The 15,693-nt window shown below is 37.9% G+C and overlaps 1 protein-coding gene across 1 annotated transcript in view; it reads right to left on the bottom strand.

Moving 5' to 3' along the window:
- The window catches only part of ROCK1 (Rho associated coiled-coil containing protein kinase 1), a 175,404-nt gene that overhangs the window by 32,429 nt on the left and 127,282 nt on the right, over positions 1-15,693 (bottom strand). Inside the window, 5 exon segments of the mRNA XM_014588990.2 lie at positions 3,394-3,488; positions 5,180-5,249; positions 8,627-8,811; positions 10,982-11,142; positions 13,813-13,963. Coding sequence (XP_014444476.1) covers positions 3,394-3,488; positions 5,180-5,249; positions 8,627-8,811; positions 10,982-11,142; positions 13,813-13,963 — 662 coding nt within the window.

Genomic DNA, 15,693 nt, shown 5'->3' with positions numbered 1-15,693 from the left:
CCTATAGTGAAAACCTCTCCAAAATAAATAAATAAATAAAATAAATAAAAGGAAAAAAAAATAAAAAAAGAAAAATACATCACGGGGACCAGCAGATGGCGTGATGGTTATGTCATTGGATTCGAGTCCAAACCTGGCTACTTAAAACTCAGGCTAGGTACATGTGCGTGACTGCCCAAGATGCCAAGAGAATGGAGGAGGAGGGACAATGGCATGGCTATCCCCACTGGGGGGGATGATTTCTCACTTTCTCTCTCTGTCCCTCAGGTAAGTGCATGAACCTTATAGGAAAAGTCTCTTAAAAAAAAAAAAAAAAGAAATAATACATCATGACTTTGGGCCTGTGTGTTCACCAAAGAGAGACAAGAGAGAAAGAAAATGAGAAAGCGTCCCCCATAGGGCACGGTCACTCTATAATCCATTCTCGGTCATTTCTGCCTCCTGTTTGGGTCTTAGGTACACATGAACACAAACTGGGTGTGTTTTTTCAAGCCCCAGAGCCTGGGACTTGAACTGTGTGGTTGGCCATGTAGGATCCAAATGCCTAAACCAACAGATCATGGGCTGGCTCAAGTTTTAATGAAGTCAATAAGGCTAAACAATGAAAAGCCTAACTTATGCTTATTTATAAAACTGTTCAAAATGAGGCCAGCAGGTGTCATGGTGGTTAAGGGCACTGGACTCCCACATGGCTAACTGTGGTTCAAGTCCCGGACCTGGCAGCTTGCTTTCTTACTTTCTCTCTCTTGCTCTGTCCCTCTCTGCTCAAATCAAAATCAAAATAAATAAATAAAGTTAAATAAAAAAATAAAAAAGATGCTGGACTCCCAAATAGCTGACTGTGATTTGAGTCCTGGATCCAGAGGCTTGAAACTCATGATGGTAATGTGTGTACATGTGCCCAAAATCCCAAGAGGAGAACGGAAGAGTAGTGAATGCAGCATCGTCAGCTGCCTTGGGGATGATTTCTCACTTTCCCTCTCCCTATCTCTATCTGTCTCTGGCAGCATACACAGCCTATGGCAAAAGCCCCACCCCCCCAAAAAAAAAAACAACACACAAAACAAAAAACAAAAACCCCAAAATATTAAAAATGTGTTAAAAATGAGTAAAAAAAAGAAAGAAAGAAAGAAAAGAAAAGAAATGTAGTGAAACTCTTTAGGACAAAAGATCGTTTCTTCAACAAGTAAGTGGTGTCCGGATAGTAATTATTCTTGTGGTCAGGAAGAAAGAAGACATGATTAGGGGGTGGGATTAGTGGGCTTCTGAAGTAATAGATAGCAAGGTTTTATCTTTTTCATGGATGGTGGTTATAATGATATTTCTCATAAAACTGCATTTGTTTTGCAGTCTTCTATATTTGCTTTAATAACAAAACAGTTAAAAATGTTTAGTACTTTCAAAGGAGGTTAAATGAGAAGAGAATATAAACAATGTTAGAAAATACATTTCAGTGTCTTTCTGAAACTAATGCTACAAGACTCCAGCTCAAGGAGTCACTATCTTTTTCGGCCTGTTACTTGAATTCCAAAGTGAGGCTGCTATATTTAAATAGATTTCTAAGGCCCTAAGCACAAATGTAATAGAAATTAACCTGCGTTCTACATAAACAGAAAGATCATGAATATTGACACCTTTATCAAACCTAAGGTAATGATTCAAAAGCAGTATGAATTATTTACATACAAATGGATGTTTGAAGATCGAAAAACCTTTGAGACCAATTTACTGTGAAATCGTTTATTCTCAGTTTAGTGAATCTTTATGCAAATGTTAGTTTTTATTTGTTACACTATTTCTTCACAATAAAAGTAAATTTCAGACAAGCGTAATTATTTTTGAATTGATTCAAAATGTGCTATACCATTCCTATCAAAGTAATGACACTCCTACTTACTATCTTCACATTTAAATTTAAGAATACCTTGTAGTACAGGGACCAGCAGATGGCGTAATGGTTATGTTGCTGGACTCCCAGTAGTCAAAGTCCCTTCCCTAGTAGCTTAAAACCCACTCTGGGCATGTGTGCATATATGCCCAAAATCCCAAGAAGGAGACTGGATAAGAAGGGACTGTAGGGTGGCCATCGCCCCTCGGGGGTGATTTGTTGGTTTCTATCTCTCTGTCTCTCTGTCTCTCTGGCGAACACAAACATCCTATAGTAAAAATTTCTCTTAAAAAAAAAAAAAGAATGCTCTGTAGTACTGATTCTTGTTCTATCATAAAATGTACATACTTTTCATTTTGTAGTTCCTGTATCTTCTTTAAATTTTCTCTGTTTTTTTCTTCAATTTCTTCTTTAAGTTCCTTTACTTGGGTTTTATAAAGTGTCTGCAAAACAAACATAAAAGTAAGTATATATAGTGGATTAATAGGACTATAAAGCTTACAGGTAGCTGTCAGGGCAATCCTAACAGAGCAGCATGGGATAAATGTTAAGATGAAATGAAATGGCAGAGCATAAGCTTGGCAATCAAAAGAAACAAAAACATTCAAAAGCTTCAATAAGGACTCAAAGCATTAGTTCTAAATGTTCATCACTAGTAGTAGTAAAAATAATTTGACTTATAGCAATAGTTTGACCTAAGAGAATGACATCTATGAAGAAATAGCCAAACAATGCAAAAAGTGAATACAGAGCTAAGAGGAAAAATTTCTTAAATACTATTTATACCTACAATTCTATAATGTGTATACATGGGCCATAAGTAATAATACTGGCACTTTTTTTTTTTTTGGAGAGGTTTTCGCTATAGGGCACATGCGCTCGCCAGACAGACAGCGAGAGACAGAGAGACAGAAAGTGAGAAATCACCTCCCCCAGGGGGATGGCCAGGCCGCAATCCCTTCTCCTCCGTTCTCCTCTCAGGATCTTGGGCACGCATGCACATGTGCCCGTCCTGAGTTTTAAGCCACCGGGTCCGGGATGTGAACCACGGTCTACTACATGGGAGTCCAGCGACATAGCCATTACGCTAACTGATGGTTCCCCAATTATACTGGCACTTTAAACCACTCAAGCTTACAAACAGGCAAGCAGAACCCTTAAAGTCTTATGGCAACTCTGAGATCATTTACACAAAAACTGTAATTTCTTCATAACCTAAATAGGCCATAAACTAAGTTCAAAAATGAAATGTAGAGATTGGGATTAAAAGGAGGAAAAATGGGCCAGCCTGTGATCTACTGGCTAAGAAGCTGAATGCCACATGGCCAACTCTACAGTTTGAATCCCAGTTTTGGTGGCTTGAAAAACACGTGCCTTAGTCAGGCACGTGTGTATGTGTGCATCTCTCTGGCGAACACAAACATCCTATAGTAAAAATTTCTCTTAAAAAAAAAAAAAGAATGCTCTGTAGTACTGATTCTTGTTCTATCATAAAATGTACATACTTTTCATTTTGTAGTTCCTGTATCTTCTTTAAATTTTCTCTGTTTTTTTCTTCAATTTCTTCTTTAAGTTCCTTTACTTGGGTTTTATAAAGTGTCTGCAAAACAAATCATAAAAGTAAGTATATATAGTGGATTAATAGGACTATAAAGCTTACAGGTAGCTGTCAGGGCAATCCTAACAGAGCAGCATGGGATAAATGTTAAGATGAAATGAAATGGCAGAGCATAAGCTTGGCAATCAAAAGAAACAAAAACATTCAAAAGCTTCAATAAGGACTCAAAGCATTAGTTCTAAATGTTCATCACTAGTAGTAGTAAAAATAATTTGACTTATAGCAATAGTTTGACCTAAGAGAATGACATCTATGAAGAAATAGCCAAACAATGCAAAAAGTGAATACAGAGCTAAGAGGAAAAATTTCTTAAATACTATTTATACCTACAATTCTATAATGTGTATACATGGGCCATAAGTAATAATACTGGCACTTTTTTTTTTTTTGGAGAGGTTTTCGCTATAGGGCACATGCGCTCGCCAGACAGACAGCGAGAGACAGAGAGACAGAAAGTGAGAAATCACCTCCCCCAGGGGGATGGCCAGGCCGCAATCCCTTCTCCTCCGTTCTCCTCTCAGGATCTTGGGCACGCATGCACATGTGCCCGTCCTGAGTTTTAAGCCACCGGGTCCGGGATGTGAACCACGGTCTACTACATGGGAGTCCAGCGACATAGCCATTACGCTAACTGATGGTTCCCCAATTATACTGGCACTTTAAACCACTCAAGCTTACAAACAGGCAAGCAGAACCCTTAAAGTCTTATGGCAACTCTGAGATCATTTACACAAAAACTGTAATTTCTTCATAACCTAAATAGGCCATAAACTAAGTTCAAAAATGAAATGTAGAGATTGGGATTAAAAGGAGGAAAAATGGGCCAGCCTGTGATCTACTGGCTAAGAAGCTGAATGCCACATGGCCAACTCTACAGTTTGAATCCCAGTTTTGGTGGCTTGAAAAACACGTGCCTTAGTCAGGCACGTGTGTATGTGTGCAAAATCCCAAAAAGAGGGAGAGATGGAGGAGGGATTGAAGAGAGACCATTCCCCGTGGAGGGTTCATTCTCTCTCTTCTTCTTTCTTCTGAGCACACATGCCCTCTGGCAATTTTTTTTTTTTTTAAAGAGAGATTTTTCTTATAGGGTGTGTGTGCTCTCCAGAGACAGAGTAAGACAGAGAGAGAAAAAGTGGGAAGTCATCCCTGACAGAGATAGCCACACTGCAATTCCTTCTCCTCCATTCTCTTCTTGAAACTTTAGGCACACATGCACTCACACCCGGCATGAATTCTAAGCCACTGGGTCCAGGAGTCAAAATGCAGTTGGTCATGTGGGAGTTCACACCTTAACCACTATGCCACCTGCTGGTCCCCTGGCATATTTGTTTTTAAAAAGGAGGAGAAAAATTTCTTCATAGTCATTTTAAAAAGATTCATATTTTACATAAAATAATCTAAATCCCTTGTTTCAAGTCAGACTTTAAAACAGTCTGTATGTTAAAAATGATTCTCACTGGGCCCAGCAGGTGGTATGGTGGTTAAGTGTGTTATACTCCCACATGGATGACCAAGACCCAGGCCTGGAGGCTTGCTTTCTCATTTTCTCTATTTCGCTCGCTCTCTCTTGCTCTCGCTCTGTCCTCCCTCTCTGGTCAAATGAAGTAAATTAATAAATTAAGTTAAATAAAGTAATTCTTAAAAAAAAAAAAAAAAAGAAAATCCTCACTTACCGAGAAATACTGCTCAGCTTCAAGCTGGTCTTGTAGCTCCCGCATCTGCCCTTCGTTTCCTCTATATTGTCTTCAAATATAAGGAAAAACAGTAAACAAGTGCTCCTATAGGCTTATTAAAGTTGCTAAAATAAAAAGGGTTAACTAAAATGACCTTTGTTTTTAAAAAACATACTTCATTATACAGTTTAATAACAAATTTGGTCAGGCCATAAAATACTGTCTGGTTCTATACAGCTCCTTATAAGATGCTGCTATGTAAAAGAGAGGGAACTGCTTTATAGTGAGAGTCACTTTCAGGAGAATATTGATTATGATTTGTCCAAACTACAAAAATATAATTGAAATTGCTTTTTCTAGTAAATTCTTACAGATAAAAAGAAGTCGTAGCAGTGTATTTTATTATTTTATTATTTTTATCTTTTATTTTTTTGGAGAGGTTTTCGCTATAGGGGTGTGCGCTCGCCAGACAGACAGAGACAGACATAGAGACAGAAAGCGAGAAATCACCCCCCCCAGGGGGGCTGGTCACACCACAATCCCTTCTCCCCCATTCTCCTCTTGGGATCTTGGGCACGCATGCACACGCGCCTGGCGTGAGTTTAAGCCACCGGGTCTGGGACACGAACCGCGGTCGACTACGTGGGAGTCCAGCAACATAGCCATTACGCTAACTGCTGGTTCCCTTATTTTATTTTTTGAGAGATTTTTGCTATAGGGTGCGTGTGCTCACCACAGACAGAGAGACAGAAAGCATGAAAGCACCCCCCCAGGGGAGATGGCCAATCCATCCTCCTCCATTGTCCTCTCAGGATCTGGGGCATGCACACACACACAGACACCTGGCATGAGTTTCAAGTCACAGGGTCTAGGAGCAAAACCGTCATTGACCATGCGGGAGTCCAGCACTTTCACCACTACACCATCTGTCTTATGTAGCAAGTAAACAAAAAAGGGCCATGAAAATACTTATAAAGTCAGTACTACATATTATAGCCAATTAAGCGTAAGAAGGGGGTGGTGGAAGTGAACAGTCCATTGAGAAATAAGGGAAAATAAGAACAATAAGATGACAAAGAAAAAGGAAAACAGATAAAGAGACAACAAGTTGAGTATCCCTTATGTGAAACACTTAGGACTAGAAATGTTTTCGAGGTTTTTTTTTTTTGAATTTGGAATATTTGCATATACATAATGAGATATCTTAGATATGGGACCCAAGCCTAAATTGGCATGAAATTCATTTATGGTTCATATATACTTTAAACACATATGCTCAAGGTAATTTAAAAATATTAATTGACATGATTGTACATACTGGACGTAATTTCATATTACACAGTAACAGCTTTGCACTTGCAGTATCTAATAAGGCATGTGACTGATAGAAAGTACACAACAGGGCCAGCCAGTGGGGTGGTGGTTCAGGTGGCTGGATCCTACATGGCTGACAGTATGTTTCAAGTCCTGGACCCAGCAGCTTGAAAAATGTGCTGGGCACATGTGTATGTGTGCCCCCAATCAGGAAAGGGTAAATAGAGAAAGGATTACTGTGCGACCATCACTCATGGAAAGTGCTTTCTTACTTCTCCTCTCTGCCTCTAGCAAGCACATGTGCCCACTAGCAAATTAAGAAAAAATAAAAAAATTAAAGTTCATAACAACTGTTGTTGAACGCTCACTGTAAGTTTTCTGGGAGAAAAGAGAAAGTACATTACTTGGTAAAAATGGAAAAGAATTTCACCAAAATAAATCCAGGTTGACCAAAACTGCAATTTTATCCAAAAATCACTATATGTTATAAATGAAGCTGTCAAGGGAAATTATTAAACAAATTTGCAGGCAATAAGAAGTATGACTCTGGGCTAGCCAATAGCATGGTATTTATGGTAGATGCATCCCACACGACCGACTGTATAGTCCAAGTTCTGGACTTAGCTTGAGAAACATACCAGATGCAAGTGTGGCCAAAATCCTAAAAGAGGGAACAAATGGAATACAAGGGAATTCAGAGTGACATCTCCCATGTGGGTGCTTTCCAATTTTCTCTGTCTCTCTCTATGTCCCTTTCTGGCAAGCACATATATCCTCTGGCAAAACTTTTAAAAATATGCATGACTAGGCATAGGATATACCTATCTAAATTATGAAAGCAAAACTGACAACTTGCTTTGTCTCTATTTCAAGGCAGCAGGCACATCACATCTCAAGAATAATAGAAAAATAGGGGCCAGTAGTTGGCGTAATGACTATGTTGCTGGACTCCCATGTAGTCGACTGCGGTTTGAGTCCCGGATCCAGTGGCTTAAACTCACGCCGGGCGCATGTGTGTACGTGCGTACCCAAGATACTGAGAGGAGAATGGAGGAGAAATAGAGAAGGGATTGTGGCGTGGCCATGCCCCGAGAAGGTGATTTCTCACTTTCTGTCTCACTCTCCGGTGAGTGCATGCATCCTATAGCAAAAACGTCTCCAAAAAATAAATAAATAAAAAGTAATAGAAAAATTTAAAAAATACTTTGCATTCTGAAATGAACCAAAGAAACTGATAAAACAACAAAAAACCCTTCAAAACATCATTGTGTCTAATAGAAACCTTGAGCATTTTCTGTAAAGTATTACAGTTTTTTTTTAGTGTGTGCTACAGGGGCCATGTACTCGCTGGGAAGAGAGAGAGAGAGAGAAAGTAAGAAATCATGCTCCATGGGGGATGGCCATGCTGAAATCCTTCTCCTCCATTCTCCTCTTTGGATTTTGGACACACATGTACACACACCCAGTGTGATTTTCAAGATAGTAGGTTGTAGCTCAGACCGTGGAGTCAGTTATGTGGGTGGGATACAGTTCTCTTAACTTCCATGCCACCTGCTGGTCCAGGTATTATTACAGCTTTTTAAAAAAAAGTAATTTATCCTGGATTTTGTAATTCTAGTCTGAATAAATATAGTTACTTTAGTAGATAAGAAAAACGTATGAGAAAATTGTGATTTTTGCATCATATACTGCCAGCTGCCTTAATAATCCTTTTTTCTTTAGACAATTTGTATTTTTAATTTAGTAAGCCTGTCCTTCCAAAGCCTGAACTCTATTACAAACCTTCTTTACAAGTAAATTCTTTTTTTTAAAAGAATTATTTTATTTAACTTTATTTATTTTAATTTAACCAGACAGGGACAGAGAGAGAGAGGGCGAGAGAGAGAGAGAAAGTGAGGAAGCAAGCTGCCAGGTCCAGGACTAGAACCATGGTTAGTCATGTGGGATTCCAGCGCCCTTAACCACCATGCCACCTGCCTGCCCCACAAGTAAATTCTTTTATTTCTACAAGATTTTTTGTCTTCCTTTCACAAACTCTAAGTACACAATCTGTACACACATAAAATACTGAACGCATAAGACAAAGCTGAACACAAAGAAACAAAAAATCATTATGTTATTTTCAGGACTTACTTTGTAAGCTGAGCTAACTCAAATTCTAATAATCTTTTTGCTTCCAGTAAAGTATTTATTTCCTGCTTCATTTGCTTTTCTAAACCTTTTAAACTGTCTGTCTCAGATGCTTGAGTCTTCAATTCATTCTGAAACAATAGTCGCTTATTTGATTCTTGCTCTAGTTGTAGGGTTAGATTCTTAACCTATGAATGAGAAAAATAATCAGGCTTTTAAAATCTCTTTAATAATTTATTAGACATTACTTGAAAGAATATTAATATCAAGTATATTTTAATTCCTTATACTAATAGGTAATATTAGCATTCTGAAGAGTCTCCATTGTTCTGTGTTTATAATTACAGAATTACTATTAAGCCAAATTCATTCCTGAATGTCATGAGATCGCATAGAAAAATAAACAAACAAACAAACAAAAACCCTTATTTCTTCCTGCCCCAAGCAGCATGGAAATTTTGGTGTATAAAGTGATTATAAAAGTCATTTTTGGAGAGGCGCCTTCCAAAGGGGTATTTAAACTTACCCATTCATTCACATTTATGTGTTCTAGTCTATAACCCTCCAAAATTTATCAAACAAATTGAATGTATATTTAACCCAATGCAACAAATTACAAAGTACTTACTAGGTGTTGGGACCAATTAACTCAAAAGTCTTAAAGCGACTTACAATGTCCTTCATGATCTGCTCTTTCACATGATATTCTTTTTCCCTCTTCATTTATTCATTCTTCAGCTCTCAACTAAAATGTCATACCCTTAAGTGAGGGCTTAACTCCCAGGTGTGGTTGTCATATATTCCTACGGTGGTACACTGTATGTCCTTTCTACTTATTTGTCACGCTTGTAGTTACTATATCTACCTTTCCTTCTAGGATGTAAATTACAAAAAAAAGGCAAAACCGTATCTGTTCTATTCACTTCGGTAACCCCAACTCCTAGTGCAAACCCAGGCAATTATCAGGTGATCAAAAATCATGTTTTAAAACATTTGAATATTATCTTTCAAATTTACAATATACAGTTCTCCTGTGAGCTAACTCTCATAGGTATTTCTAATCTCTCTTCTTTCTAGTCTATTCTATACACCACTACCAGAATAATTTTCCTAAAAGAGTATTCTGTATAGCTCCCATGAAAGTTTTAAAGAGTATCTTTTTTTTTAGTAAGTTTCTCCCATGACTGTTCAACATTTCTCCATCTTCTCTGGTGGGATTAAGCTCCTTTTAATCCCTTACTAACCCATCTTCTTACTCACTCAGTTCGCTCTCTCTCTCTTTTTTTTTTTTGGAGAGGTTTTCACTATAGGGCGCGTGCGCTCGCCAGACAGAGAGAGACATAGAGACAGAAAGCGAGAAATCACCCCCCAGGGGGGATGGTCACACCGCAATCTCTTCTCCTCCATTCTCCTCTCGGGATCTTGGGCACACACACACGCGCCCAGTGTGAGTTTTAAGCCACCGGGTCTGGGACGCGAACCGCGGTCGACTACGTGGGAGTCCAGCGACATAGCCATTACGCTAACTGCTGGTTCCCCCCACTCAGTTCTCTTTCATGCATTTTTATTGATAATATTCCCTCTACCAAGTCAGGTTCTGATTCTCAAATGATCTATCTACACAACCTTTAAAATCTACATAACGTCCTATTCCTCTTTGTGAAGGCTTTCTTACTTGCAGTTTTAGAAATAATTTCTAAAATACATATAGTAACCACCAGGATATAATGTAATTTTATCTTTTTATTAACTGCTTTATAAATGTGTACCCTTGCTTTCCATCAACCTAAGCCAGTTCAACCTAAGAGTGCAGCTTAATATTTGTTTTTGAAATCTAAGAGCAATGCTCCTGGGGCCAGCAGGTGGCATGGTTGCTAAAGCCCTGGAACCTCCCACATGGCTATCCATGATTCAAGTCCCGGACCTGGTGGCTTGCTTTCTCACTTTCTCTTTCTACCTCTCTGTGTCTCTCTCTGGTCAAATTTAAATAAATGAATGAATAAATAAAACTAAAATAAATAATTTAAAAAAAAAAAAAGAGCAAGGGATTGGGATTCTAAGATTTTTTTAAATATAGAAGTTTTTGTTGTTGTTTTATTTTTAGAGCAATTTCTTCAGGGGAAGAGCTATAACATTTCAATATAGCTGTACCACTATAGTGCGAAATGGTATCTACACTACAGAGTGAATGTTCAATAACTATTTGAAGATAAAAATTCTAGGTCCTAGAACGACCATATTGTTAAGCACAGACACTGTTACAGTGGATTATTTCATTCAAATCTCCTTCATGGTTTAAAATTATATGGCTTATTGTTTCTCTTTCAAAAGATGAACAAATTCAGTACTAATTCTTACTTCATCCTCCATCCTTTCTTTATTTTCTGTTAAATGCTCCAGCTTCTGCTGAGACTGTTTCAGATCAACATCTAGCATGGAACACTGTTTCTCAATCTGAACAACCCTGTTTTCAGCCTTTTCTCGAGCTTCTCTCTCTTCCTTCAGTTTTTTTTCCATCTCTGTAAAAGCAAAATGTTACAAACAAATGTTTTATAAAAAAAGTATTTTAACACGTTTTACTTTACAGGAACTGTAAACTGGTTTCAATTGTCTGTATTGTTTCTATCCCAGACTCTAATAGTTATTAATTATAGAAGTTCTAAGATCATTTGAGTTATTTATAGTGGGAATCTCTAAAGAAAGGGAGCTATAAAATATGATAAAGTGAGAAAATAAAACCTTCTAAATCCAGCCTTTTTCCAATGAAATGAGATTATTCTGTACCATTTTCAGACCAAAAGTGAAAGGAAGTGCAGTGACAAATGAGAAAATGGAATGTCAGGTAAAAGCACAAAGACAAGAGTGTTTATTAGTCTCTGCATTGTTCCAGAAAAGTTTCATGAGGCTTAAGACTATAAAAGGAACTCTAACTCATGCAACTTACTATTTCTTCTGCCTAGAATGCATTTCCTGTACTCTCTAAAAGAAACATCTTATTCTTTGTTATATTCCCACTTCTGTGTTGCCTGTCACAGCAGCCAAAAATTAACATATATGAAATAATTAAAAGTAGTTTGATATGGCTGAAACATAGGGTACACAGCCAATAATGAACATATATGAAAGAACTAAAGGTATTTAATTTGGTTGAAACACAGGGCAGATGTAAGGAAGTGCAGAACAGTAAGATTATAAAGATAGGTAGATGCCAACTTAAGGATTCTGTACATTGTAAGAAATTTGAATGTACCTCGCAAACAATGAAAAGCCATTAAAAGATTTTAAGAAGGATCAACACAATAAGAGCTGAACTTTAAAAAGTCATTCCAACTTAAGTGAGAATAACCTGATGAGAAGAACAACTCTTGGCAGAGTTAAAATAATTGTACTGCAAAAGATCAAGCAAAGCAACAATGTTATCATGAACTAAAATGGGAACAGGACTACACTGTATATATAATTTGGAAGTAGAACTCCTGAATAAGTCCCATATTCCCAGATGCTGAATAATACCACCATCATTATGAAAATACCTACCAAATACTGAAAGCTTTCTATGTACAGACACCTTACATGCATTTTCTCAACTATTAAAAAGAAATAAACCTAGAGGGGCCAGCTGGTGGCATGGTGGTTAGAGTGCTAGATTCTCATATGCTGACCATAGTTCAAGTCCCAGATCCAGTGGTTTGAAAATAATAGTGATTATATGTGCGTGTGTGCCCAGAGTTCTGGGAGGAGAGGGGATTGTGGTGTGGTCATACCCATGGGGTATTTCTTATATTCCCTCTATCCGTGTCTCTCTCGCAAGCACACGAGATGGCAAACACCTAAAAGAAAGAAAGAAAGAAGAAAGAAAGAGAGAAAGAAAGCAGAAAAAATTAAATAAACCTAGTATGTTTAAGAGTAAAAGTGTATGTTTGATTCCAAAGTGCAGATTCATAAGTACACAGATGGCCATTAATCAGGTTAATGAGAATGAAGAATGAGGGCAGGTGGGTCAGGCAGGACATAGTTTCCCTCTGAAAAAATAAATTTAAGGTGCCAAGTGACACATCCAGATTATATTAGATTAAGCATGACTAAAAGGTGAAGAAAAGGAAGACTTTTTTTAATAAGGTGGTTATTGTAGGGCCAGTCAAGTGGCATGGTGGTAAGGTGGCTGGATCCCACAGGGCTTTCATCCCAGACTTGGCAGCTTGAGAAACATGGTGGGCACATTGGATGAGTATGCATGCCTAAAACCCTGAGAGAATGGATAAAAAAGGGACTGCAATGTGGCCATTCCCTCAGGAGATGCTTTCTCACTTTCTCTCTCTCTGTCTCTCACCAGCCAGCATGTGCACCTTATAACAAACTTGGGGGGAAAAAAAGAAAACTAAAAAAAGAGGTGGCTATTGTAAAAGGGATGGAAGAAAACAATAGTAATTAATAAGGATCACATGTTGCCACAAGGGTTTGTCTATTATTTTTAAGATGAGAGAAACTTCTACATGCCCACAACAAGAAAGAAGCCAGTGGAAGAGAAAAGGTTGAGAATAAAGAAGAGAAAAAGAGGTAATGTTTAGATAAGACAAGAAATTAGATCTGAGTCCCCTAGTCTTCGGAAGGGGATCAATCTACTCTAAGATGCGAAGAAAGATAATGAAGATGGCTAAAGAAGAGGAATAAATTGATCAAAACAACTAGATCTGAGGAGTTCACGACTATGCTTGCATTATTTCTTGTAGAATAGAAGAAAAGTTTACTTAAAACTGGAGTGATAAATAATGAAATGACCAACACCCACATAAAGTACTATTTGAAATGAAGAAAATGATTAGGTGAACTAGAGTAGTGTTTAGAGGCACGATATAGTGGGAATACAAAGGAATGAGAAAATTGTACAAAGCAAGAAAGCAGATGAATTAACAGTCAGGAAAAAAGTCAAGGGAAAGGCTGAAAAACTAGGAGAAAAGAGAGTCCACTAATTTTTATAAGAAATAGAGGTAAGCAGACTGAGAGCAATAAAAGGTAAAAAATTTCATATAAAAAAAGGAAGATTGCTTTAAAATTTATCATTTTTAATTCCCTAGGATTATACTTTCTATGACTTACAGTACTATAAAATAAAATCCTGATCAAAAACAAATGTTTACAGGCATTAATTAAAACCAATTGTTGAAGAAAATATTAAAGTTGCCACTTACCACACATTGCAACAGACTTTGCCTCTTCAATAGATTGATGCTTGTCAGTTAAACGTGCTTTGGTTACTTTGTGTTCATTCATCTCCTGTTCTAACCGCTGCTGTAATGACTTAAGCTTGTAGTTTAAATCTATCTCTAAATTATTCTTTTCCTATAAAATAGAAATGAGAGTGATGAACACACTGTGCAAAAGGCAATATTACTGTATTCTATATTAATTAATATCCTACAAGAGGTAAATATCTTACTTTTTAAATCACAATAAATGCATAGAATTAGGAGCACAATATCACTGTTTCTTTACCCCCACCTCCTAACTCCTTCTCATTTGAATTATTAACCATGGCTGAGGGCAGAGACAGTTTCAGCCGAAGGTTATATTCAGGATCATTCATTACTGGGTGAGAAATGAATAGGTCATTTCAGTTTTTTGTTATTGTTGTTGCTTTTAACAATATATTAAATTATCTACATGGGGACCAACAGATGGTGCAATGGCTATATCGCTAGACTCCCATGCAATCAACTGGGGTTTGAGTCCTGGATCCAGTAACAACACTCAAGCTGGGCATGTGTGTGTGTGCGATGCACAAGATCCGGGGAGGGGAATGGAGGAGAGACTGTGGTATGGCCACCATCCCCAGAGGGGGGCTTCTCACTTTGTTTGTCTCTGTCTCTCCAGGGAACATACACACCCTATAGCAAACAAACAAACAAACAAACAAAAACAAAAAAAACCAACTCTCTAAAAATTAAAAAAAAAAAAAAAATCCACATGTACATCTATGCCCACATCTGCTCTGACAAAAGAACAAGCATGAAAAGACACTGAAATGCGGTGAGAGGGAAAAAAAAAAGTACTACATTTATGTTTGGGTATTTCTTCTACTCTTCCTTCTTTCATGCTATTTCCACTAGCTTGGCCATCAAAAACCTAACAGTCATAAAATATGACCGAAGGACAAGATAGGTAGTGGCTTTTATGGTAATTTATCGGAGGTTATTCTAAACCTCCAATATTTCAGTGAGGCAACGAAAAAGTGAGCTATATCTCTATGTTATCTATTTCATTCTTTTCTGCAAGGTAGAAAATAGAGGATAATAATGAAATTTCTGAGCAGTAAGAACATACTAACTGTGCTGGCCCAATAGTGCAGTAGTTAGTTAGGTCGTGTGCATAGGAAGTTGGATCCCACATGGTCAACTGTGGTTAAAATCTCAGCCCCAGGTGGCATGGTGGTTAGAGTGCTCGACTCCCACATGGCCGACCACAGTTAGAGTACTAGACCTAGTGGCTTAAGAATCACGTCAGGGGCGTGTGTGTGTGGAGGAGAATGAAGAGGAACTGCAGTGTGGCCATCCCCCAAGGGGATGATTTCTCACTTCCCCTCTCACTTTCCAGTAACTGCATGCACCCTATGACAAAAATCTAAAAGAAACTCAGTCCCAGAGGCTTGAAAAACACATCGGACATATGTATATGTGTGCCCAAAACCCTGAAGAAAGGAGAAAACAGAGGAAAAAGGTTTGGAGTGACCATGCCCCACTAGGGGGAGGGGATGAGGGTGCCTTCTCTCTGGTGGGTACATGTATCCTCTGGAAAAATAAAACAACACACACACTAAATATTGGCCAGCCCACCCACATGATTCAAGTCCTGGACCTAGCAGCTTGAGAAAATGCCATGTTTATGTATTTGTGTGCCCAAAATCCCAAAAGGAGGGATAAATGGAGAAGTGACTACGGTGTGACCATGCTCCATGGAGGGATACTTCCTTTCCTTTTATTTTTTTTTAATAATTATTTAATCATTCATTTATTTTTTAATTTGACCAGAGAGAGACAGAGAGAGTGAGAGAAAGAGGGAGTGAGAAAGCAAGC

Source organism: Tupaia chinensis, unplaced genomic scaffold, assembly GCF_000334495.1.
Source record: "Tupaia chinensis unplaced genomic scaffold, TupChi_1.0 Scaffold000320_2, whole genome shotgun sequence".
Taxonomy (NCBI): Eukaryota; Metazoa; Chordata; class Mammalia; order Scandentia; family Tupaiidae; genus Tupaia; species Tupaia belangeri.
The sequence above is the reverse complement of the archived record's forward strand: the minus strand, read 5'-3'. Positions and strand labels throughout refer to the sequence as shown.